The 25,519-nt window shown below is 41.3% G+C and overlaps 1 protein-coding gene across 1 annotated transcript in view; it reads left to right on the top strand.

Annotated features, from left to right (window-relative positions):
• LOC126260014 (F-box/WD repeat-containing protein 4-like) overlaps window positions 1-25,519 on the top strand; it is a 92,300-nt gene that overhangs the window by 53,851 nt on the left and 12,930 nt on the right. The window contains exons 6-7 of the mRNA XM_049957175.1: window positions 1,992-2,120; window positions 22,114-22,261. Of these exons, the coding sequence (XP_049813132.1) occupies window positions 1,992-2,120; window positions 22,114-22,261 (277 nt within the window). The remainder of the gene's footprint in view (window positions 1-1,991; window positions 2,121-22,113; window positions 22,262-25,519) is intronic.

The following is a 25,519-nucleotide window of genomic DNA, read 5'->3' as shown; positions in this document are numbered from 1 at the left end:
TATTGAAATTTTTGTAAAGTTAATGAACATAAAGAACACAACAGTGTGGCTAATTATAGAGGAACAAGTGGTGGTATGGAAGTTCATGGAGTTCAACAAATGTTTCATCGCTCCATAGAAACAAGAGGCGTATGGTACACCAATATTTGGGCGATGGTGAAAGTAAGGCATACAACAATGAGGTGAACTCTGCCATATGGAGATGCCATTATTACCAAAATAGAAAGTGTAGGCCATGTTCAAAAACATTTGGGAACAAGACTGAGAAAACTAACGGTTGATATGAGAGGAAAAAAAATTAGAAGATGGAAAATTGTTGACCGGACAGGGTTGGTTAACTAAAACTGAAATAGAAAACTTGCAAGTATACTATGGGCAAATAAAGAAAATCTGAAGGCAATGAAGAGAGATGTTTGGGCCATATTCTTCCATAAGTCCTCTACTGATGATAAGCCAGGTCATGGATTGTGTCCATCGGGAGAAAATTCGTGGTGCAAATACAGTAGGGCTCAGGCAACTGGAGAATCTTATTCTCACCAGCATTCTCTTCCTGCTGCTATTATTACAGCAATTAAACCTATTTTCAGAGACTTGGCTCATCCTGACCTTCTAAGGAAATGTCTGCATGGGCATACGCAGAACCAAAATGAATGTTTCAACAGCAAAATTTGGAACAGCCTTCCTAAAACTGTATTTGTAGGCATGCATACAATGAAACTAGGAGTTCATGATGCTGTTATTACATTCAGTTGTGGTAATATTGGGAAGTGTTGGGTACTGAAAAAGCTGGGAATTAATCCTGGTGAAAATATGACCACTGGGCTGCAACATTGAGATAAAATGAGGGTAGCCGATGCAGACAGGTCTGCATCTAATATGGCCAAGAAAGTAAGACAAACATACAGGAAGGTGAAAAAGAAGCTGGAAGACCTGCTAGAGGCCAAAAAAGGTCCATCATATGCAGCAGGACAGTTTTAATTAACTGTAAGTAACAAATTTCAAAAGCTTTTTCTTTAAAGTCAATTTCCCGCAAACTAAAATTTTCAGTACATATGCCCCATTATATCAGAAACTATCATAGATAAATGAATGAAATTTTCAGAGACTCTGCATAACATAAAAAGCCACCTCTGGTACTACATTAAATTTAAAAAAATATTTATTAAAAACTATAAAATGGATAAAGTAGATTTTAGTACAGTTGACTCTATTAGCATCATGTAACATACAGTAAAAAATATTAAGGTCTTGCATCAAATAGTTTTTTCAGAAATGGGTCAAATACTTGCCTAAATTAAGATGGTTTAGATAGGCTGGGTGTGGTCCCCTTAATTAATCGTCTTCAGAAGCTTAATATTGGTTTAGCAAATGTTAATACCTTCTTGAGCATAATGCCACGACATGTCGAAAAATGTACGTATTGTACGTGATACTTCTCAACGAAGATTGATAATATATACAGTAAATGAATCAGTTACGTACATAGTCAAGTTGTTGTGCTAGCAACATTGTCTTGTGTAACTGAAATAGTAAAAGAACTGACCATATATTGCAACATGTTCAGTAGTGTTACAAATTGCTAAAAATAATGTACACATAAAATTAAATTCACTAGTCAATGATTCTTGCTACAACACAACTACACAAAGTATTGTTTGGTAGCTGCGACAGCAGCACGCAGATGTAAAACACTACTGGTGTGGGATTATCCAACTACCAGTTCAGAGCTTGGGAGACTATTTCCCAAGTATTAAAGTACCTGAACTGATCTCCTCTCAGTTGTGTGAGTGCACGTGATGCTTGAAAATACTTTGATTGCCAATGCTTTGAAATGTACTGTGTTGATACCTTCCACACATAATTTGCAAACAAAATTTACTGTTATAAGGTTTTAAAAAATTGTACTCTTCTTATTCTTTAAAACTGTTTCATTTCAATGATGAATAAAATTATCTTTTTCTCAATTTCCTGAAATGTATTTTTAATTTCAGACCTGAAATGACAGCAAGCTTAGAAGGGAAGTATAAAGCTGGAGCAGGCATACTAGATTTGCATTGGGAATCACCACATACCCTCTTATCTGCAGGATATGATACCCACGTCCGTTTGTGGGATCTTCGGTAATTTATCTATTTAATTTGTTTCTCAAATACAGTACTTGTTTCTGTAATGTAGTATGTATACAGTCATTTTCAAACAGGATTACTGATAAGCTTGACAGAATCTGGTGCCTTGCAGTGAAAATGTAACTTCTATCCACACACCATCACAGAATTATGAAGAGCATGTGGCAAATAAGTAGCTACTATGTTATGCTCCTAAACAAAGGAAACCAAAGCAGTCATTGAACCAAAATTGTTTTGAACATCACTGTGATCTAAATATTTATTTTTATTTTTTCCAGATATATTCTGCATGAAATAAAGTTTACTCATTGTCCATGTAATGTAGCAGTCATTAATAGACTAGGCTGTCGTGAACTAGTGGTACAAACTCTGTAATGCTTTTCCCATTGTAAAATGGGATAGTACACATTATCTGAAGAGTCTAACACAATCATTTTACCCTTTGCCTTTGTTCTTGCCTGCATATGCAGAACAATAATATGAAATTTTGGTGTGCACCTAGATATGGTACTTCATTACACTCAAACTAGTATTGGTATGACTTACACCATCATCACTGGACTTTTATCCTGAAAGCCACATGAAATATAAAGAGATAAACAGTGAAACTAAGTTCATTTTGATTCTGACATGATTAGTTCCTTAATGATGTATGTACAGACATTTTCTTCTCTTTCACTTAAATGTCACAAAAGTACTCCGTTGATGTATTTCCTCACACAGCATTTCATCTGCAACATTAGTACTTGTTATTTCAGTGTATTGGTGATGTTAAATAACTTTTATAATACAATACTGTGAATTTGTGGCAGTGGTTGGATGTTTAAGGTAGCTTGTAGAGAGTTTTGTTTATGTTACTGATCTTGCTTTATTTGGTGGCTGTTCTGAAACCGTCGTCATTATGTGCAAATTTGCGGCTAATGGTCAGACTTGCTTGTGTTTTAAATCAGTGGTGGCCTACTGATGCAAATCTTTGCAAATTAGACCAGTTTTGGTGGTGATACATGTGCAAACGGAGTAGGAATGTGTGTGTTTGGTTCATTCAGATCTGTCAGTTGTGTTTCATATCCAGAGAAGATCACTATTACATGAGCTTAAGGCTCACTTAAAGACCCTATCAATGTTAAAAATTCACAGCTTTGTATTGTAAAAGTTATTTAATGTCAAAAGTAAATAGCCTTAACAGTAGGCATGCACATTGCAAATAACATGCTGTGTGAGGAAACAGAGTGTATAAAAATTTTATAACACTTAAAGTAAGAAAGAAAAAAAAGTACTGCAATAGTACTATAATAGGACTATTTCACTTTTTATGACAGTTTTGGAAATGAACTAATTTCTCTGTGCACTGCTCTATATTTCAGGTGTATTCATGTATTTTTCAAAATTGCTTAAATAATTGTTGAACACTTGCCAAATACTAGTTGGGTATAACAAACACTGTTTGCGTTGTGGCAGACATGTAAGTCCCATACTGTATCTCATTCTGCAGCTCGTAAGGGCAGTAGCCACACTTGACAATCTGTCCTAATTGACAACCAGCATGGAATGAAAGAGCAGTTTTATGAATAACCACTTGCTTTTTACAAAGACCTGATTCTGCAAACAGTTGGTGAGTAATATTATTTTAGAAGGTGCACACAAGGATAGCAAGTTAACCACGTATTGTTGCCAATGTGAGGTGGATTCAACCAGCACAAAGGAAGTCTTGTGTTATCTAATGAGGCAACAAGCACTGACATGCGTGTGCCGGAATAAACTGCGCGCGCGCATGCATGCACACACACACACACACACACACACACACACACACACACACACACACACACACTCTGGCTTGCTAGTCAGAATAAACGATACATTGTTTGCCCTCTTTGACACAATAGGTGCCCAGTGTACCACACTGTGTGATTGCCAGTGTGGGCATGCCATCTGTTCTGCAATCTCTCTCACATGATTTTAAAGAAATCCCCTCCCGAAATCATCACAAACTCAACCTAAGATAACTTACAGTCCCCACACCCTCCACCCAACAGTTTCCACCCATTCTGTCCCATTGCCTCCTTCCAGTTTACATACCCTCACCCTCATTGTTGTCACAATCTGCCAATGTGCCCACCAGTCTGCCCTTCTCTGCTCCTCTCCTGTTTCCCCTTCCACCCCCTACCCTTTCTCCCACAACCTTGCTACACTGCACCTAACAACATTGTCCTGCTGACAAAAAGTCCCTGCATGCTCTGCCAGACAGGGCTCATCTCTCCCCCACCCATACCCTGCTACCCCTCTCTCTTCTTCACCTCACCCCAAATTGCTGGTGTCATTCAACACAACACAACAGTTGCATTCTGGCTGCAGCAAATGGTGATGGTCGTGTATGTGAGGTGTTCTTGCTTGTGTAAATGTGCTTTTGTTTTATTTATTGAAGAAGGCTTTGGCCAAAAGCTCAATATCCAACAGTCTTTTCATTGTGCCTGTGTGCAAGTCGATATATCATCTTTATGGTAAGTAGCAGCCTATCCTCTTCATACATTGCGGATATTTTATTGTTTTGTTTGGTAAAAATGTTTGATTCTCTCACATCTTGTTGCTTCATTCATCAACTTCATTGTGAAGTGCTCACCATTTTGTTAATGGTCAATGTTATTGTGATATTTAGCAATTAAATAACACACACATGAAATTTCAGTAGATTGCAATGAAAAATTGGACTCACCATGAGTTCGTGTTTTGTACATGTTAGATCATAAATTGCTGTTTATCAAATGCAGTTAACATACGGAATTTTGTATAAACTTGGAACAAGATCTATATCTACCTCCAGTCACCAGAAAATGGATTGTGTGTAGTGAGTTCACTTCTGCTTGCGCGCATTCATGAACGGAAAGAAAGAATGAAGCATTCAAACATTCATTGTTTTCTCGTGAAAGGTTTGAGATGTTGAAATGAGTTTTTGGCAAATGATGGCATGCAATGAGGAGAGTATTTTGCCATATTGTTAACAGGTGCATTTTTATCTACCATGACTGAGGTATAAAAAGAAAACACTTCAGTAAGTTTCAGTACCAGCTGTTCATTATTAAAAACACACTGATTTACAGGATTCTACTGAAATTGCAACAAAAGAAGTGCTTTATCTTTTCCTGACTTGTTAATCCCCCCCCCCCCCCCCCCCAATCTCTCTCTCTCTCTCTCTCTCTCTCTCTCTCTCTCTCTCTCTCTCCCTCTCTCTCTCTCTCTCTCTCTCTCTCTCTCTCTCTCTCTCCCTCTCCCTCCCTCCCTCCCTTTCCCCTGGCCCCCTCCCCTCCTCCTCCTCCCTCTCACTCCTCTCTGAGAATTGTCATGTCATCAATGGCAAATTCACCAAAACACAGTGTAGTCCACACAATATCACTTCATTAAAATGCTAATGCAGCTGCAATTGTGACAAAATCTTGAGACAGTGATTTATTAAATGAGGAACTGATGCCAAGTCAGGTCAATAGTTTATGAAAAAGCACATTGTCCGTATAAAAATAAATGTGTAATTTCTTCACTGAAGTTATTGCAAAGGTGCAGAAATTCTCATTTTAGCAGCTATTGATGACCCTCAAAAAACCAACTATTGCGTCGAAATAGTATGTTGTTACTCATATATTGTGGTAGATCAGAAAGTTCTGCATGTTAACCATATTCCTCAGTGCATCTTACCAGATGCCAAAAACTGGTTTTGATATCTCAAACCGCTTAGGAGACACTGTGGATGTTATGAATATTTCATTCTTGCTGTATTGTCAGTGCACGCCAGCAGAAGGGAACTTGTTGTATGCAATCCATTGTCTCGGGCTTGTAGGTAGTAGATGTAGATGTCCTCCCAAATTTAAAGAAAAATTCAGTATGTTAGCTGCATTTAATCTGCAGCCTTGTGTTACCTAACATACCTGAAAAGTAAAGTCATGGTGACTCCTATTTTTCATTGAAACCTATTCGAATGACATGCAGTTTATTATTTAATTACATATTATGTATCTCAATAACTGTGAGCGTTAACGGAATAATAGGCAGTTCATTCTGAAGCTGACGAACAATACTATAACATGCAAAAGACTCAATTGTTTTCACTGAATTGTTTCTTTAAAACATGATTGAGAGTGTGCAGAACCACCAGAGTGTGCATGATGATCTACTCATTCACACTTCTGTGTTGTGACTTGCAGGCTAACCTGCATTCTCCCTGTGCTTCTGTGGGCACTTAAAACTGCAGTGGTCATCACGACTTACTTTTGATCCCACACTTAACAGTGGGAGAGACAGTTTATAATATCTGAGGAGATGGTTGTGTGCCCATATTTACATTTGTGTTGTTAGCATTACAAAGTACTGTTAATTTCCAGAATATACTTACCTGTTAATCAACCCCCCCCACCCCCTACACACACACACACACACACACACACACACACACACACACACGCGCGCGCTTGTGCATCTGACATATAGTGAAGTGCAAGTGTAGTTATGGTTACTTGTATGTGATTGTGTGTGGCCTCTTTAAAAATTAAAAATGTTATTCTCTTTCATCTCATCTTGCGAAGGCTTTTAGTGTGGGAACACTGTGAATTTGGGAAATTTATGCGTCGTCGTCGTCGTCGTTGTTGTTGTCGTCGTTGTTGTTCTGGTCTTCAGTCCTGAGACTGGTTTAATGCAGCTCTCCGTGCTACTCTATCCTGTGCAAACTTCTTCATCTCTCAGTACTTACTGCACCCTACATCCTTCTGAATCTGCTTAGTTTATTCATCTCTTGGTCTCACTCTACGATTTTTACCCTCCACGCTGCCCTCCAGTGCCAAATTTGTGATCCCTTGATGCCTCAGAATATGCCCTACCAACCGATCCCTTCTTCTTGTCAAGTTGTGCCACAAATTTCTCTTCTCCCTAATTCTATTCAGTACCTCCTCATTAGTTACGTGATCTACCCATCTAATCTTCAGCACTCTTCTGTAGCACCACATTTCAAAAGCTTCTATTCTCTTCTTGTCCAAACTATTTATCGCCCATGTTTCACTTCCATGCATGGCCACACTCCATACAAATACTTTCAGAAACGACTTCCTGACACTTAAATCTATACTCGATGTTAACAAATTTCTCTTCTTCAGAAATGCTTTCCTTGCGATTTCCAGTCTACATTTTATATCCTCTCTACTTCGACCATCATAAGTTATTTTGCTCCTTTACTACTTTAAGTGTCTCATTTCCTAATCTAATTCCCTCAGCATCACCCGATTTAATTCGACTACATTCCATTTATCCTCGTTTTGCTTTTGCTGATGTTAATCTTATAACCTCCTTTCAAGACACTGTCCATTCCGTTCAACTGCTCTTCCAAGTCCTTCGTTGTATCTGACATAATTACAATGTCATCTACGAACCTCAAAGTTTTTATTTCTTCTCCATGGATTTTAATACCTACACTGAATTTTTCTTTTGTTTCCTTTACTGCTTGCTCAATATACAGATTGAATAACATCGGGGAGAGGCTACAACCATGTCTCACTCCCTTCCCAACCACTGCTTCCCTTTCATGTCCCTCGACTCTTATGACTGCCATCTGGTTTCTGTACAATTTGTAAATAGCCTTTCGCTCCCTGTATTTTACCCCGGCCACCTTCAGAATTTGAAAGAGAGTATTCTAGTCAACATTGTCAAAAGCTTTCTCTAAGTCTACAAATGCTAGAAATGTAGGTTTGCCTTTCCTTAATCTTTTTTCTGTGATAAGTCGCAAGGTCAGTATTGCCTCACGTGTTCCAACATTTCTACAGAATCCAAACTGATCTTCCCCAACGTCGGCCTCTACCAGTTTTTCCATTCGTCTGTAAAGAATTCACGTTAGTATTTTGCAGCTGTGACTTATTAAACTGATAGTTCGGTAATTTTCACATCTGTCAACACCTGATTTCTTTGGGATTGTAATTATTATATTCTTCTTGAAGTCTGAGGGTATTTCGCCTGTCTCATACATCTTGCTCATCAAATGGTAGAGTTTTGTTAGGACTGGCTCTCCCAAGGCTTCCAGTAGATCTAATGGAATGTTGTCTACTCCCGGGGCCTTGTTTTGACTCGTGTCTTTCAGTGCTCTGTCAAACTCTTCACGCAGTATCGTATCTCCCATTTCATCTTCATCTACATCCTCTTCCATTTCCATAATATTGTCCTCAAGTACATCACCCTTGTATAGACCCTCTATATAATCCTTCCACCTTTCTGCTTTCCCTTCCTTGCTTAGAACTGGGTTTCCATCTGAGCTCTTGATATTCGTACAAGTGGCTCTCTTTTCTCCAAAGGTCTCTTTAATTTTCCTGTAGGCAGTATCTAGCTTGCCCCTAGTGAGATAAGCCTCTACATCCTTACATCATTATAACATTATTACATCATCATCATCATCATTATTATTATTATTATTATTATTATTATTATTATTATTATTATTATTTTGGGCTGTGAAGTAATGTGAAGGTCAGAAAGATAAACTTCTTTTATGGGCAAACTCAGTCAAATGTATGATTACGATAAATTTGAAAGATATATTTTTGATACTGAGACTTCATTCAGATAAACAAAAATAAAGGTGTAGGTTGTGAAACATATTTTGTGTTGTATAGCAAAGTATTTGCGAGTCTTATTTTACTTGTTATTTGATTTAACCCTTCAACTGCAGACAATTTTCAGATTTTTCTGTGTAAAATCATGGACAACTATTGGACTTCTTGCTGCATCAGTTCCGGGTAAAACCTCGAGCTTCGCTTCATCAGTTTCCATCATGGTCTTCGTTAGGAGCTTCTGATGAAAGCATTGGTGGAAATCGTCGGAAGCTCGAAGTTGTACTCTGAATTGATGTGGCAAGGAGTCTGAGATGAGGCAGCTTTGGTTGTGGCTGTACTTCTCTCCAAATTGTGTTACCTGTGCTGAGATGGCTTTCTGGCCAATATGAAATACGTATCATCAGATTTTTCAAAAACTGTTAGAAGAAAAAATTATATTTTTGCACATCTTACAGTCTGATATCTTCACTTGATACAAAACTGAATGTCTTTGTTATTTGTCATACTTACTGTGCTGCATCAAATTAAGTAAAACATTGCACAAAATTTTTAGAGTTTGCTGAGGTAAACATTCATTGCGTAAACTTTGCACATGTTTGATTTTAGCTCATACGTTGCAGTGAATGAATTGTTAAGATATCAAAATTTTATTTAAAATTGAGAACAGAACCATGTCCCATTTCGTTCTTGAGTTATTGTATTTTGTAGCAGAAGGACAATTGTGTGTAATAACATTTTCACATACTTGTGCATAGTGTATCGTGTGTTGATAACAATCGTCGCATCTTATTAACGATTCAGATATCGAAACGAGGTGTTTTGCTAGTGACAGCTTGCAGTGAGTCACATATTTTGCTTGATAAATATGCGAAATTTTTTTATTCACTGAGATGTGGGTGACTTGGCCAGGGCAGTGAGAGGTTGGTGGCTCATGATGTATTCGGGCGTCCATAGCACTTCAGGAAAACACCAACGGCATGTTTATACATGTCTATAACACCAGGGGACGGCATAGCAGGATGTGTATACACATCCATAGCAGTGAAAGGGTTAAAAGAATGTAGAAAGAAAACCAAAAACTGAATTTATAAGTGATTTTGTAATTGATGTTTAACGTGAAAATTAGTTTCAACATTATAACCACAAGAGAAACTTGCTAATAATTTTTCTGAGTGTTTGAAGTGCCATGGACTGTTAGAATAGTGATCATTGTTGTGTTGTTGTGGCTTCCTTAGATATGGCAGCAGAGACGTGTGCTGACAGTGATGCGCCCAGTGAGAACACTGGACACAGGTGTGTCAAGACATCATCTTTGTAGGCGATTCCCGGTTTTGTCTAGAGCATTGTGATGGCCATATCCATGTTTGAATGCTCTGAGAATGATTGTTACCAGATTGTATTCATCATTGTCATTGTGAAGCAATATTACATACAAAAGCCCACAAGAATGGTTATAAAATTGCTTGTGCAAGAAAGTATATGTGTAAGTGTGCACTTGAGACTTGAGAATGTGTAAAATGACTCCTGATGTTCCAGAGCAATGAAAAAAGATTCGACAAGACAAAAGTGACTTGCAATGTACAAATAGTCTCGAAATCATATCCGATGTGTCCCGCAGACACGTACAGAAAGAGTTGAATGCACGTGTGTGTCACCTACGACTGGAGAGTTAACAAACCTGGGATGGTGTGAGCTACCACTTGCAGTCTTCGCTACATGCATATTAGGGAAAGTATTTGGGAGTGCTCTGTGAACTGACAGTTACTTTTGAAGTCTCAAAACAGTGTACACTCAAGGTTTCTCAACCCTTTGATAGCTACAGATATGCTCTCTGCACTCTGTGCTGAGTGCGGTGGAACAGTACACAACAGTCAAAGGGTTAAAGCAGTTATTGTGGGATCCCCCCCCCTGCAGGAAGCTTAAGAAGGCATACATGTGCAACATTCTGTGATTGTAGTCAATTTCTTCAAGTGTTGTATCAGTATGTCTCCACACACACACACACACACACACACACACACACACACACACACCAATTTTTTTTTTTTTTTTTTTCAGTGGGTAGAAATGTACTGGTATGTTCAGTCATCAGCTGAGATGTTGAATATCAATTTATAATAATATCTATTTATAGTCCAATTAAAATTACTTTGTGATTGATAGGTGGCAGTGACTGGGAGAAGTGTTGCCAGCTTGTACACAACATGGTTGATAGTTGCGCACCTGAAAAAAAGTAGCAAATTATCTAGTTACCTGCTGTTGGCAGTGTCTTTGTGCATAGAGGCAGTGGTTGACAGTGGTTGGAGCCATTGCACTGTAGGGGCAGTAATGTGTGAGGGGGCATAGTAACACATTATACGTGAATAACAGCAGTAAGACAAGCTTTCAGCCACACGCATGGGAAGCTTTCAGTCACACGCATGTCGAAAAGTAAAAGATTATCTAAATAAACTGAGAAAATTGTAAGTAATGTACTATGACTAAATAAATTATATTTACTCCATGTTACAATGAGATGTGGCACTGTTTCCATGCTTGAAAAACATTTCATTGTGATGGCTGCATATCATGTACAGTGCGTATGACCAAAGGTCCATTGAACGTAAAATATCAAGCGATAGTATTTTTCACTGTAAGCTCTGTGAATCAGCTGCTAGACATTTCTTAATTTCGAGACATCGTAATGATTATGACCACAAATTCAAGCTACGATGTGAGACTGTAAGATGCGAAGGAATCCAAGTTTTTAACTAAACAGTTTGTGATCGAACAATGGAAAATCCAGCATGGAATGTAACAATGTTATGAAAATGATAGTTGGTACCATGTAGCGGAGATGCTGAAACTGGTACCATGTAGCGGAGAAGCTGAAACGCAGGTAGGCACAACCAAAAGACTGTCGGAAAATGGGCTTTCAGCAAACAAGCCCTTCGTCAAAAATTCAGTCTCTGGAAGCTGAAGCCAGTCTACGAGCAACAGCACATGATGGGAGAGGCAACCAGGTGGTGGGTGTGAGGAGGAGGCTGGGGAGTGGATTGGGAGGGATAGCAAGGTACAACTGAGGGACACAAAAGTGCTGAGGGACACTAAAGTGCTGCTTGTGGGAGTGTGCAGGGGGGGAGGGGGGGCGGGAGGGAGAGAGAGAGAGAGAGAGAGAGAGAGAGAGAGAGAGAGAGAGAGAGTAGGACAGCTAGGTGCAGTCGGGAGGTCAGATGGAGGGGGGGGGGGGGCGGGCGCTAACAGAAAAGGAGACAAATAGAAAGATGGCGTGCAGTGGTGGTATAGAGGAACAGTTTAGTGCTGGAATGGGAACAGGGTAGGGCCTAGATGGGTAAGGACAATGACTAACGAAGGCTGAGGCCAAGAGTGCTACGAGAAAGTAGAATATATTCCAGGGGGAGTCCCTACCTACGCAGTTCAGAAAAGCTTGTGTTGGTGGGAAGGATCCATAAGCACTGGCTGTGAAGTAGTCATTGAAATGAAGAGTGTTGTGTTGGGCAGCAGCAGCAAGATGGTCCAGTTGTTTATTGGCCACATTTTGTCAGTGATGACAGCTTAGCTTGTAGATCACATGGCTGGTTCCCCCCTCGGGGGATCGCCACTCTTTGGCGGGTTCATGCTTGGCTACCACGGGGCCCCAGGTCCCAGCCTTTGCAGCATTTTTTCCCTTCCGTGCTGCATGTCTATCCTCTTGCTATTCTTTTACCCCTCCCTTGGGAACATGTCTAGGATTTTATTGGTAATGTTCAGCATTGTATGTCGCTGATGTAAGAACAGTCTCACCTTTGGTTTTTGATCTCTCTTCCTTTCTTTGTCGCCCTTCTCCTCTCATTCCTCCGCTTTGGCGTTTGAGATTCCTCTTTTTCTTCTTCCTCCCTGTGCGCTCCTGAAGGCTGGCCCACACGTTTGATGCATAACACATGACTGGGTAACGCGTAATTCCCAGTCCCAGGTCAACAGGTAGGGTTCGTACGTACCCCCTGGTACAGGCCAGGCCCAGGGAGGGGTGATTGCCTGAGCTGCAACCTTCCCAAATTGCTGACTGGTCCTTCAGTCAGGTGTTCAGGAGGTGTGACATGGGTGTTATCAATCACCTAAGGCCAGGTGTGCCCCCTTGTGAAGAGAGCTCCCAGTTGGAAGGAGTGCGTCATTGGAGACGCTGACAATTGTGGGGGATTTTCTTGCAATGAGTCACCCACCTTCCCAGTCCATGTCTGTGAAATGTAAATGTAATGACGCTAATGAGTCAAAGACCCTTCCCGGGTTCCTCGTGGTCTCACATACTGAAGACAGTCGATCTCTTTATTATTCAGAAAGGTGTTGATGCAATTGCTGGCCCTGTGAATCCTGCTCTCATTTATGGAATGGCACTTTGATTTTGGAGAACACTTCTGATTCTGAAGAATCACAACAGCACCTTGCTGCCTCGCTTCTCCACGGCTACCCTGTTCGTGTCAAGGCCCATAGCACTTCTGAGTTCTTCTCGTGATGTAATTTACATCAGGCTGCTCAAGAACCGAGGCCGAAATCCAGTCTTACCTCTCTGAACAGGGTGTCATTGCTGTCCATCATGTAATGAAAGGGGTAGATTCCTCCTTAGTGCCCACCCGCACTCTTTTCCTCACCTTTGATAGAGTGGTGCTGCTGTCCAAGATCAAAGCAGGCTATGAAATTATCACAGTCCGGCTGTACATTCCGAACCCGATGCACTGCTACCAGTGTCATCATTTGAACCACACTTGAACATCTTGTCGACACCCAGTCAAATGTGTAACCTGTGGTAGGGATGCACACGAGGGTGATTGTCGACTTCCTTCTCCCCGCTGTATCAACTGCAATAGTGGCCAGGCTGCCTCATCTCGGGAGTGTCCCACGTATCTTGATGAGCGGAATGTCCAAGTGATCCGGATAAATGAAAAAGTGCCTTACCCAGTAGCTCGCAAGCTACTGGCTAGTCGCAAAACCTGTGTTCTTCCATTGGCACCTCTAGTTCTGTTATTGTTGCGCCTTGCTCCATGATGGACAGGACCGTGCAAACATGCACCCTCAAATTAAGCTTTGGGGTTGTGAAATCGCCCAGTGTCAAGGTAGCATCACCATCCCCCCATCCAGCTGTGCAACTAACTCTCGACTCAAGGGGCGAAGCCACCAGCTAGACAACCTACAATAGGAGGAGTACTCCCATGTAGACTTCCTCCGTCCCTCCAGCCAAACAATGCCAGAGTCTTCCTCTAACTGGAAAGACTTGAAGAAGTCCACCAAAGGCAAACAGTCTTCTGCTTTGCCAACTCGAAGATCCTCTTTGACGGTGTCGCCAGGTGGTATCTTAGTCCGGCTTGCCTCTGTATCGCTGGTGCGCACCAACGGTTTTTTAGCGTTGGAGTACACAAACCGAGTACACGAGCAAGCTTATGCTACTGTGGACCCCATGGAGCAGGATTCTCCTGCTTCTGTGTCCTGTAGTAGCGACTTTACACGGGCTGTCACTCGGCAGCCACCGAGTTGACACCCCTACATCTCTTCCTCATCATGACTGTCCTCCAGTGGAATGTTTGCGGCCTTCGGTCCCAGAAAGAGGATTTACGGCTGCTTTTAGTATCACAGCATCTCCTTGTACTCTGCCTTCAGGAAACAAAATTGCATCCTCAGGAACACTTGGAGCTTTCACATTGGTTATCGATCTGTTTTGACCTTTCCCCTGAGGTTGGCATTCCATCTCATGGGGGCATCATGCTGCTCATACGGGATGACATTCATAGTCAACCCATCTCCCTGACTACACATCTTCAGGCTGTTGCAGTTCACCTTTCCCTTCCCCACCTGACTTCTTCTCTTCGTACCATTTATGTCCCTCAGTCATTCAATGTCACCAGAGCAGACTTCCTTCAGTTTATTGGGCAGCTACCTCCCCCATTTTTGCTATTCGGTGACTTTAATGTGCATCATCCCCTTTGGGATTCTCTCAGGATCTGCCAGAGATGTGCCCTCTTGGCTGACCTTCGTAACCAAGGTAACCACTTCTGCCTTAACACTGAAACACCCACTTTCTTCTCGGACTCATTGCACACCTATTCCAATTTGGACCTATCCTTCTGCAGTGCCAGCTTGCCCATTGTCTTGAGTGGTCTGTTCTTCCTGACACCTACTCGAGTGACCATTTCCCTTGTGCTATCTGTGTGCTGATTCCTACCCTATCCACGTGCACTCCCAAATGGCAGCTTACTAAGGCTGACTGGCAGCTTTACTCTTCCCTGGCGACCTTCGTAGAACAAGATTTCCCCAGTTGTGATGCCCGGGTGAAAAATCTCACAAATGTTATCCTTACTGCTGCAGAACGTCCCATTCCTCGCACTTCCTCTTTACCATGTCGTGTTCTAACGTTCTGATGACTTAAAGTGTGAGTGTGGATGTGAGTTATATCGGCTTATTCCCCCAAACCACCTTTCACTTCTTTACGAGATGACTTACTTGGAATTTACAGACACATTTCTTTGCTGAATCTGATTGCTGGAAATCCTCTTGACTTCTTCTCCGTCGCATCGCTAGGTACAGAAATTTTTAGACTTTTTAGACTCTTTTCTACTTATGAAATAAGTAGACATACAAACTTTACTTTTCGTCAACTAATGTTGTATTTGACCTCCATACACAATAAAAATCTCACTTTCCACTTGAATATGTAACTTCCTGCAAGTGTCTCGTACAGTCGGATGTTAGGAGGAAGTTGAGTTACAGTTAAAGTTGGCTTGGATACTATGACCTTTCTTAACATGAATCGTAAAATGAGTCTTGCCTCTAACAAGGTTGCGTCAAGGGTCTACAAGAGTTCTTTTTCAACTGTTCTTGTTTTAATTGTAATAGTCAATGACACAATAAGCACAGAGCTGCGTATAAACTCCATGGTTCTTTCTTACACACTCACTAAAACGTCTATGGATTGCCCGACAGGTACTTGTCGGTGCCGTCTGACTGTCACGTCTACTTTCTTCCGCGACTGATTTTAAACCTGCACACACAAACTTGTGACGTGCAGCAGGTAGGATTCTACCATCCCACACTCATATCCAGAATATCGTGTGTTCGAGACGGTAGAAGGCTGAGTGGTCCTAGAATTTACACAGAAATTCTTAAATCACTACAGTTTCCCGGTCACTTGGTGGACTGAGGCATGTTGCGATGCAATTTGCACTCGGAGATGTGCTCTCCACGTGTTTAACCATCATCAACCAGACTGCATTCATTATAAACAGATGCGTGCAAGTGTCGGTTGCGTTTTTCGTGATAGCAAAATAGCTATCTGGATTTCATTCACTAGTTCTTTTAACAGTTCCACCCCTTCCTCTGTTGTGTGGGCCAACCTCCGACGGCTCTCTGGGACCAAGATCCATTCCCCAATTTCTGGCCTGACAGTAGCAGACAATGTTATTGTGGACCCTATTGCCATCTTAAACACCTTGGGCCACCATTACGCGGAAGTTTCGAGCTCTTCCCACTATCGCCCTGCCTTCCTCTATCAGAAACGACTGGAGGCGGCTCGGGTGATACCCTTCTCTTCTCTTCTCTGAATCGTGAATGCTACAATGCCGCCTATACTATGAGAAGGCTACGTCATGCTCTTAGTTCCTCCTGATCCTCTGCCCCAGGGCCAGACACCATCCACATTTCTCTTGCTGGCAAGCACTTTCTGCTTAACACGTACAACTGCATCTGGGCAGAGGGCACATTACCCGGGCACTGACATGAAGCCACCGTCATACCCATACCTAAGCCCGGTAAGGACAAAAACCTTCCTTCTGGCTGCCATCCTCTCTCTCTTATCGGCTGCATTTGTAAGGTGATAGAATGTATGATCATGCACAGCTGGTTTGGTGACTCGAGTCTCGTAATTTACTGACTTCAGCAGTTGACCATCTTCTTACTTTGTCCACCCATGTTGTGACTGGTTTTCTATGGAAATCCTAGAGTGTGACTGTGTTTTTCGATTTGGAGAAGGCCTACGACACCTGCTGGAGAACTGGTATCCTCCGTACTCTTTACATGTTGGGCTTCCGTAGCTGCCTGCCCTGTTTCCTACAGGCACTTTTAAAAGATTGAGTTTTCAAGGTGCATGTGGATTCTGCCTTGTTGGACGCCTTTGTCCAGGAAAACAGTGTGGCTCAGGGTTCAGTCATGAGTGACATCTTCTTTGCTAGTGCCATTAACCCAATAATGGCCTGTGTCCTGCCTGGCATCACCTGCTCCCTTTTTGTTGACGATTTTGCCATCTATTGCAGTTCTCCACTGACCTGTCTCACTGAACAGTGTCTTCAGTGATGCCTTGATCGTCTTTACTCCTGGAGCATCGACAATGGCTTTCACTTTTCCACTGACAAAACTGTCAGTATGAATTCCGGGTAATGCATCTTTACATCTTGGGCCTGTTGTCCCTCTGTTTGTTGAAACTACGAGATTCCTGGAGCTCATGCTCGATAGGAAACACTCTTGGTCCTCCCATGTGTCTTACCTGTCTGCCTGCTGTACATAGTACCTCAATGTCCTAAGTGCCCTGAATGGTACTTCCTGGGGCGCCGATCCAACCACCGTCCTCCATTTGTACCGGTCTCTTGTCTGTTCATAACTCGACTATGGGTGCTTTGTTTATGCATCTGCACGCCCAGCCCTCTTAAGTCTCTCAATACTATTACCATCATGGCATCCTTTGGCCACGGGCGCCTTTTACACTAGCCCGTGGTGCCTTTTACACTAGCCCAGTTGAGAGGCTGTATGCTGAAGCTGCTGAACTACCACTGTCCTACTGCCGTGACTTTCTCCTCAGCAGGTATGCATGCTGTTTGTCTGCTATGCGTGGCTACCCATCCTATGCCTCTTTCTTTGATGATTCCTTTGGTCATCAGTACAGGATGTGTCACTCTTCTCTGTTACCTCCTGGAGCCCACTTTTGACACTTGATACAGCGGCTTAACTTCACACTACCTGCAACTTAACCAGTGGATGTGAACCCGCTTAGTGAAGCGGCCCATGTTAACCTTGGCCTTCATTCACTTCCTGAGGACACTACTCCAGCCTTGGTCTATTGCCTTCAGTTTCACAATTGTTGCATGGAACTTCACAATAGTACCTGTGTATACACTGATGGCTCTCTGACTGACCTTGGGATTGGGTGTGCCGTCGTCATTGGCACCCATATCTTTCTATGTCTGTTTCCGATGCACTGCTCAGTATTTACAGCCGAGCTCTTTGCCTTGTATCAGGCCATGGAGTACATCCAGCACTCTGCTCAGACACACTCAGTGCCCTTCAAAGTCTGTGTGTACTGTACACCACCCATCCCTTAGTGCAGCGTGTCCAAGAAAACTGGGACTTGCTCACTCTTGGTGGAGCCAGTGTGATGCTTCTGTGGATACCTCGTCATGTTGGTCTACCAGGAAACGAAGCTGCTGACTCAGCTGCCAAGGCTGCATTCCTCGTACATCAGTCCGCGAGTACGTATATTCCCTCTGATGATCTCTGTGTCGCCTTTTTAGCCATTGTCATTTGCTAAGTGGCGTTACCCCCACCACCTTGTACACATTGTGCCCAAGTTTTAACTGTCGGTCACTTCCTAATGGAATGCCCATTTTTTAATCGTTTACGTTCCCCCTTGGGTTTGCCATCAATTTATCGACCGTTTTAGCAAATGACATGCAGGCTGTCGATCATATTTTACTTTTTATCCACCAAAGCAATATGGCGAAGGCCATTTAATTTTTAGTTTTGGACCTCTGTTTCTGTGTGGTGTCTTTTTTAGCCTTTTTCCCATGTGCATGTTCTTAGCTGTCTTCTATTATGTAAACTGGGACTGATGTATAGTCGTTTTTTAGATTAGATTAGATTAATACTTGTTCCATAGATCATGAATACGATACTTCGTAACGATGTGGAACGTGTCGATTAATAAAAGATGTCTGTACAAGATATTACATTACACAAAATATTGCATGACACTAATGTTTAAATTCCCCCCGCCCCCGCCCCTTAATTTATATCTAAAAATTCAGCCAATGAGTAGAAGGAGTTGTCATCTAGAAATTCTTTTAACTTATTTTTAAATGCTAGTTGCCTATCTGTCAGGCTTTTGATGCTGTTTGGTAGGTGACCAAAGACTTTTGTGGCAGCATAATTTACCCCTTTATGTGCCAAAGTCAGATTTAACCCTCTATAGTGAAGATCATCCTTTCTCCTGGTGTTGTAGCTATGCACACTGCTATTACTTTTGAACTGGGCTGGATTATTAACAACAAATTTCATAAGTGAATATATATACTGTGAGGATCCCTAGATCCTTAAATAGATGTCTGCAGGATGACCGTGGGTGGGCTCCAGCAATTATTCTGATTACATGTTTTTGAGCAATGAATACTTTTCTACTCAACGATGAATTACCCCAGAATATGATGCCATACGAAAGCAGTGAATGAAAGTAGGCATAGTAAGCTAATTTACTGAGATTCTTGTCACCAAAATTTGCAAAAACCCTAATAGCATACGTAGCTGAACTCAGACGTTTCAGCAGGCCATCAATGTGTTGCTTCCAGTTTAACCTCTCATCAATGGACACACCTAAAAATTTTGAAAATTCTACCTTAGCTACAGACTTCTGTTCAAAGTCTATATTTATTACTGGAGTTGTGCCATTTACTGTACGGAACTGTATATACTGTGTTTTATCAAAATTTAAAGAGAGTCCGTTTGCTGAGAACCACTGAATAATTTTGTGAAAAACATTTACAATTACATCCCTTAGTTCTTGGTTTTTGGGTGTTATTACTATACTTGTATCATCAGCAAAAAGAACTAACTTTGCATCTTCATCAATGTGGAATGGTAAGTCATTAATGTATATCAAGAACAGTAAAGGACCTAAGACTGAACCCTGTGGGACCCCGTACTTGATAGCCCCCCCAGTTTGAAGAATCAGCTGTTGTTTTAACATTACATGAACCACTTATTTCGACTTTCTGCATTCTTCCAGTTAAGTATGAAGTAAACCATTTGTGCACTGCCCCCCTCAAACAATAATGATTTAGCTTATCTGAAAGAATTCCATGATTTACACAATGAAAGGCCTTTGAGAGATCACAAAAAATACCAATGGGTGATGTCCGGTTATTCAGAGCATTTAATATTTGATCAGTGAAAGCGTATATAGCATTTTATGTTGAAAAGCCTTTCTGAAAACCGAACTGACATTTTGTTAGTACTTTATTTTTACAAATATGGGAGGCTACTCTTGAATACGTTACTTTATCCAAAATTTTTGATAGAGCTGTCAGAAGAGAGATTGGGCGGTAGTTGTTCACATCCGACGTATCCCCCTTTTTATGCAATGGTTTTACAGTGGCATATTTCAGTCTATCGGGGAGAACACCCTGCTCCAAAGAGCTATTACATACGTGGCTGAGAATCCTACTCATCTGTGGGGAACAAGCTTTAAGTACCTTGCTGGAAATGCCATCAATTCCGTAAGAGTTTTTACTTTTTAGTGAGTTTATTATTTTACTGATTTCAGAGGGAGAGGTTGGTGGAATTACGGTTGTTTCAAACTGCACAGGCATGGCCTCTTCTATTAGTAGCCTTGCCTCTTCTAGTGAAGATCTAGATCCTATTTTCTCCACAACATTTAAAAAATTATTATTGAAAATATTTTCAATTTCTGATTGTTTGTTAGTACACTTGTCATTCAGTTTTATGGCACTAAAGTCTTCCTGTGCTCTTGGTTGCCCTGTTTCCCTTTCAATAATATTCCAAATTGCTTTAATTTTATTATCAGAGTTACTGATCTCAGCATACACATGCTTCTGGACTTTTAACACCTCTCTCTCTTCGTGTTCTCTAGTTTTGACTTGAGCGCGTATGACCCAAGTTGTTTTTGCGCCATAAAGCAAAACAAAACAAAACAAAACCAACATGGCTGGTTTCACAGGTAACTCTGCTTTTGATGGAATAGGTGGTGATTGTGACCGGACTGGAGTAGGTGGCGGCGGTGGTGGTTGTGGTGGTGGTGGGAAGATTGTGAACCTGTTGTTCTTTTTAGTATTTTTGTGAAGAAACTAAAATGTTTCCCAGAAGTATTAACTTCAAAAGTAGGTATGATTTTTGTATTATTTGCACAAAAATATTTTTATAGTGGCACAACAGAAGGTGCAAAAATTTGTTTGGCAGCCCTACCCTACCCTACCCTACCCTACCCTACCCTACCCTACCCTACCCTACCCTATCCTATCCTATCCTATCCTATCCTATCCTATCCTCCCCTTGTGGCCTGACCTCCTTGGTCCCCTCCTAATACCTGCGCCACCGCCACCTGGAAAGGCTTATGCCCACAGAACAAGTAATACAGCAAGCACATGGAACCCGAGAAATAGCTGTGATTGGCTGATGCCCTGTCATTACCACCCAGACTCACTGAAACATCAATCACAAAGTAAACTGAATCTAAGTGTAGCATCTGTTAACATAATTTCAAACAGTATATCCTCTTTTTGTGGGGTAGAGCATGTGATATCTATGGACTGCCAACCTTCTTATTTGTGAGACCCCATATCCAGTCTAAAAAGATCCCAGTGATACTTGTCTTCTATCCTTCTCATACACTGCTGAGATTTGACAGATAGGTTTTAATTGTAAGAAGACTGGCCATTACTTACCTTCAGGAAGAAAATTTGAGTACTGGCGATAAAACACATACAAAAGCACAATAAACCTGTCCTAGATTTGGAACGATCTACTTACTTGGGGTTAGAAAGGGATATATTTGAAGGAGGATAGGAAAAAAGGGAGAGGTCACTCCGACACGAGAATGATAGGGACCCATATGTTGAGGACAAGGGGAAACAGAGATGAAAGGCAGATATCAGAGAGAGCCTAAGGAGAATAAGGCCTACAGTTTGAAGTTATGTTAAAAGGTACTAGAGAGGTTAATTCTGTTGAAACTAATGTTCAGAATCATAATTGATGGCTAAAGATGACTGTAAAAAATTTTCTTACTGAAGAAATGGCAGTCATTCATTGAAAACTTATAAGGTTGATGCACATTGGTGAAAATATCTCTGATGTCTTCCCCTTCATTTTTCCCTCCTGATCCTCACAACAGGTGAGTTCTTCTCATTCTGGGGTTGGAGTGACTGCACTATATCTATTGTCAGTATGGTAGTTTGCTTATGTGATGTTAAGTAAGAAATTTAGTATTTATAGTTCAAATTGTTGCAAAGAGACATCTACTTCAGTGTTGGTAAAGCACCACTTCAAAAAAGGTACTGCTTTTCCTTAGTTGAAATGTTAGACTATTAATTACTTTATAGTGCACGCATATTAGTTAATATGTGACTACTTTTGGTTGCACTGTCTAAAAGTCTTGAGTTTGTCCACAGTACAGGGAGTAATGTTGCTTCATGGATGGACCCATTTGATGCAGCAGTTTATTGTCTTGCTACAGACAATTTGTATACTATACTATGTGGTACTGCATTACATGGAAGAGTGCAGTTGTGGGACAAACGACACAAGCAGAGCAAGCAGGTAATTTTTTATAATAATTTTGTCCTCCCACTGCCCCCCTGAACCATAGCTGTGACTGATGTTTGTGCTAGTTTATAGTCAGATGGCTTGGATGATAGGAGGATTGATTGCTTGAAAATGGGGCTGTGACTCAGAAATTAGTAGGAAGAACAAAAGAGAAATAAAATAAAAACAGTGTTACCATGGAACATTTATTTCAAAACAAATTATCAGATATAGACTGACTAAAAGAAAAATTGTCCCTGATGAGTAATGGATATTGTGAAAACCATGGTCTTGTTGACGTGTGTGTGGAGAGGGGGGGGGGGGGGGGGGCTGGCTGGCTGAGTGAAAGATTGAAAGATATTGCCTTGGTATAGGTGCAACAACAGAGGGATGCCTGTGGAAAGGCCAGAAAAACCTATGGTGTCAGAAGAGAGGCAGCAAGCTTTTCAGTAGCTGCAAGGGTAACAGTCTGAATGATTGACTGAGATGGCTACGTAATATTAACCAGCATGGCCATGTTATGTTGGTACTGTGAACAGCTGAAAACGGGGAGAAACTAAAACTGTTATTTTTACCAAGGGAATGCAGTGTTCTACTGTATGAAGTAATAATGAGGGTATTCTCTCAGATTAAATATTCTATGGGTAAAATAGTCCCCAATATTAATCTCCAGGCAGGAACTACTCTGGAGATTGTCATCAGGAGAAACAAAACACAAAGCAAAGGCCACCGCAGTAATACAAGATTTTTATGTCTGTTGGTTCCATAGCTGATAATGAGATTGAAAGAATGTAAGATGATACAAAAGAAATGATTCAGTACTTTAAGGGAGGTTAAAACTTAATTGTGATGGTGGTATGGAATTCAATAATAGTGAAAGAAAGAGAAGGAAAAATATCAGGAGAACATTTAGGGGTTAAGGAATGAAACTTAAAACTGCCTGTACGATTTTGCACACAGTAAGGTTTTGCAAACACTTCGTGTAACAATCATGAGAAGTTTTATTTGTAGAAGAGACCTCAACACATCAGAAGATATCAGATTATATAATGGTAAGGCAAATTTTGAAACCAGCTTTTAAACTGCCAAACACCTCTGGGGCAGATGTTTAAAAATGAAGAAATTGGGAAAGATGGAAAATCAAGGAGGTGGGATCTGGATAAGTTGAATTGCTAATTTCTAAATGGGGATAACTGTTTAGAAATAGAAACTGCAGTTTGTCATGTTTGGTTTATTGAGACAAAGATGCGTTGATTGGAACTAAAATGGGATGCAGTTGTTGCCTTGCCAGTTGTAGAGGGGGTTGAAATCTGCAGTTGTTTATGATAGGGGACAATAGGGGAACAACCAAGAAGTTTGTGTCTTGTCATGAAAAGGAAGTTACGAATGTGCAACTGAATGTTTATTGCAGATCAGTATAAGCCGTTTATCACTGAGTCAAATCATCTTGGTTTACGGTACATGCAACAAAAAGAAGCAAAGTTGTGGATTTTAAAACAGGGTGGAGTTTTTTTTAATACAGAAAGGTCGTCATATCAGTTGAAACAATGGGAAAAGAGATTAGAAAATAGGGTAAAGTATCATCTGTTCCATAGCAGTTTCTGTACTAGGAGTTCAGTTCAGAAAAGAAAGGGCAAGTACTTTGATAAGTCCTATATTGGAGGATTCAGATTCCATACCTTTATACCAGTAAAAGACAGGACATATTTTTCCAATAATAACATTGCACTCTTCAGAAACATTTGATGGTAAAGTTTCCATAAACAGGACAAAGAAAGATGATATTGAGAAGCTACTGAAGTATTACAGATGCACAGTATAAAGTCTCGTATCGGCTGAAGATGTGGGGACCTACCTCAGAAGTTGATGCAGTTGACTGAACATGTTTTGTATTCATTTTTGTGTGTATGTATGGTAATTTTCTGAACACTAATACTGCACTCTGGAGAGATGTATTTACTTTATATTATATTAAATGTACTCAAAATAGGTCATTTATTAATTATATACACTACTAGCCATTAAAATTGCTACACCAAGAAGAAATGCAGATGATCAATGGGTATTCATTGGACAGATATATTATACTAGAACTGACATGTGATTACATTTTCACGCAATTTGGGTGCATAGACCCTGAGAAATCAGTACCAAGAACAACCACCTGTGGCCGTAATAACGGCCTTCATATGCCTGGGCATTGAGTCAAACAGAGCTTGGATGGCATGTACAGGTACAGCTGCCCATGCAGCTTCAACACGATACCACAGTTCATCAAGAGTAGTGACTGGCATATTGTGATGAGCCAGTTGCTCGGCTACCATTGACCAGACGTTTGCAATTGGAGAGAGATCTGGAGAATGTGCTGGCAAGGGCAGCAGTCGAACATTTTCTATATCCAGAAAGGCTCGTTCAGGACCTGCAACATGCGGTCGTCCATTATCCTGCTGAAATGTAGGGTTTCAAGGGATCGAATGAAGGGTAGAGCCACAGGTCGTAACACATCTGAAATGTAACTTCCACTGTTCAAAGTGCCGTCAGTGTGAACAAGAGATGTCAGTGACGTGTAACCAGACACACCCCATACCATCACACCGGGTGATACACCAGTATTGTGATGACGAATACACGCTTCCAATGTGCTTTCACCGCGATGTTGCCGAACACAGATTAGATCATGATGATGCTGTAAACAGAACCTGGATTCATCCGAAAAAATGACGTTTAGCCATTCGTGCACCCAGGTTCGTCGTTGAGTACAACATTGCAGGTGCTCCTATCTGCGATGCAGTGTCAAGGGTAACCGCAGCCATGGTCTCCGAACTGATAGTCCATGCTGCTGCAAACGTCATCGAAATGTTCGTGCAGATGGTTGTTGTCTTGCAAACGTCCCCATCTGTTGACTCGGGGATTGAGACGTGGCTGCACGATCCGTTACAGCCATGCGGATAAGATGCCTGTCATCTCGACTGCTAGTGATACGAGGCCGTTGGGATCCAGCACGGTGTTCCGTATTACCCTCCTGAACCCACTGATTCCATATTCTGCTAAGTCATTGGATCACGAGCAGCAGTGTCGCGATACAATAAACCGCAATCGCGATAGGCTACAATCCGACCTTTATCAAAGTCTGAAACGTGATGGTACGCATTTCTCCTCCTTACACGAGGCATCACAAAACGTTTCACCAGGCAACGCCGGTCAACTGCTGTTTGTGTATGAGAAGTCGGTTGGAAACTTTCCTTGTGTCAGCACGTTGTAGGTGTCGCCACC

This window comes from Schistocerca nitens, chromosome 5 (genome assembly GCF_023898315.1).
Source record: "Schistocerca nitens isolate TAMUIC-IGC-003100 chromosome 5, iqSchNite1.1, whole genome shotgun sequence".
Lineage (NCBI taxonomy): Eukaryota > Metazoa > Arthropoda > Insecta > Orthoptera > Acrididae > Schistocerca > Schistocerca nitens.
Note: the sequence above shows the minus strand (reverse complement) of the source record. Positions and strands in the feature narration are given on the sequence as shown.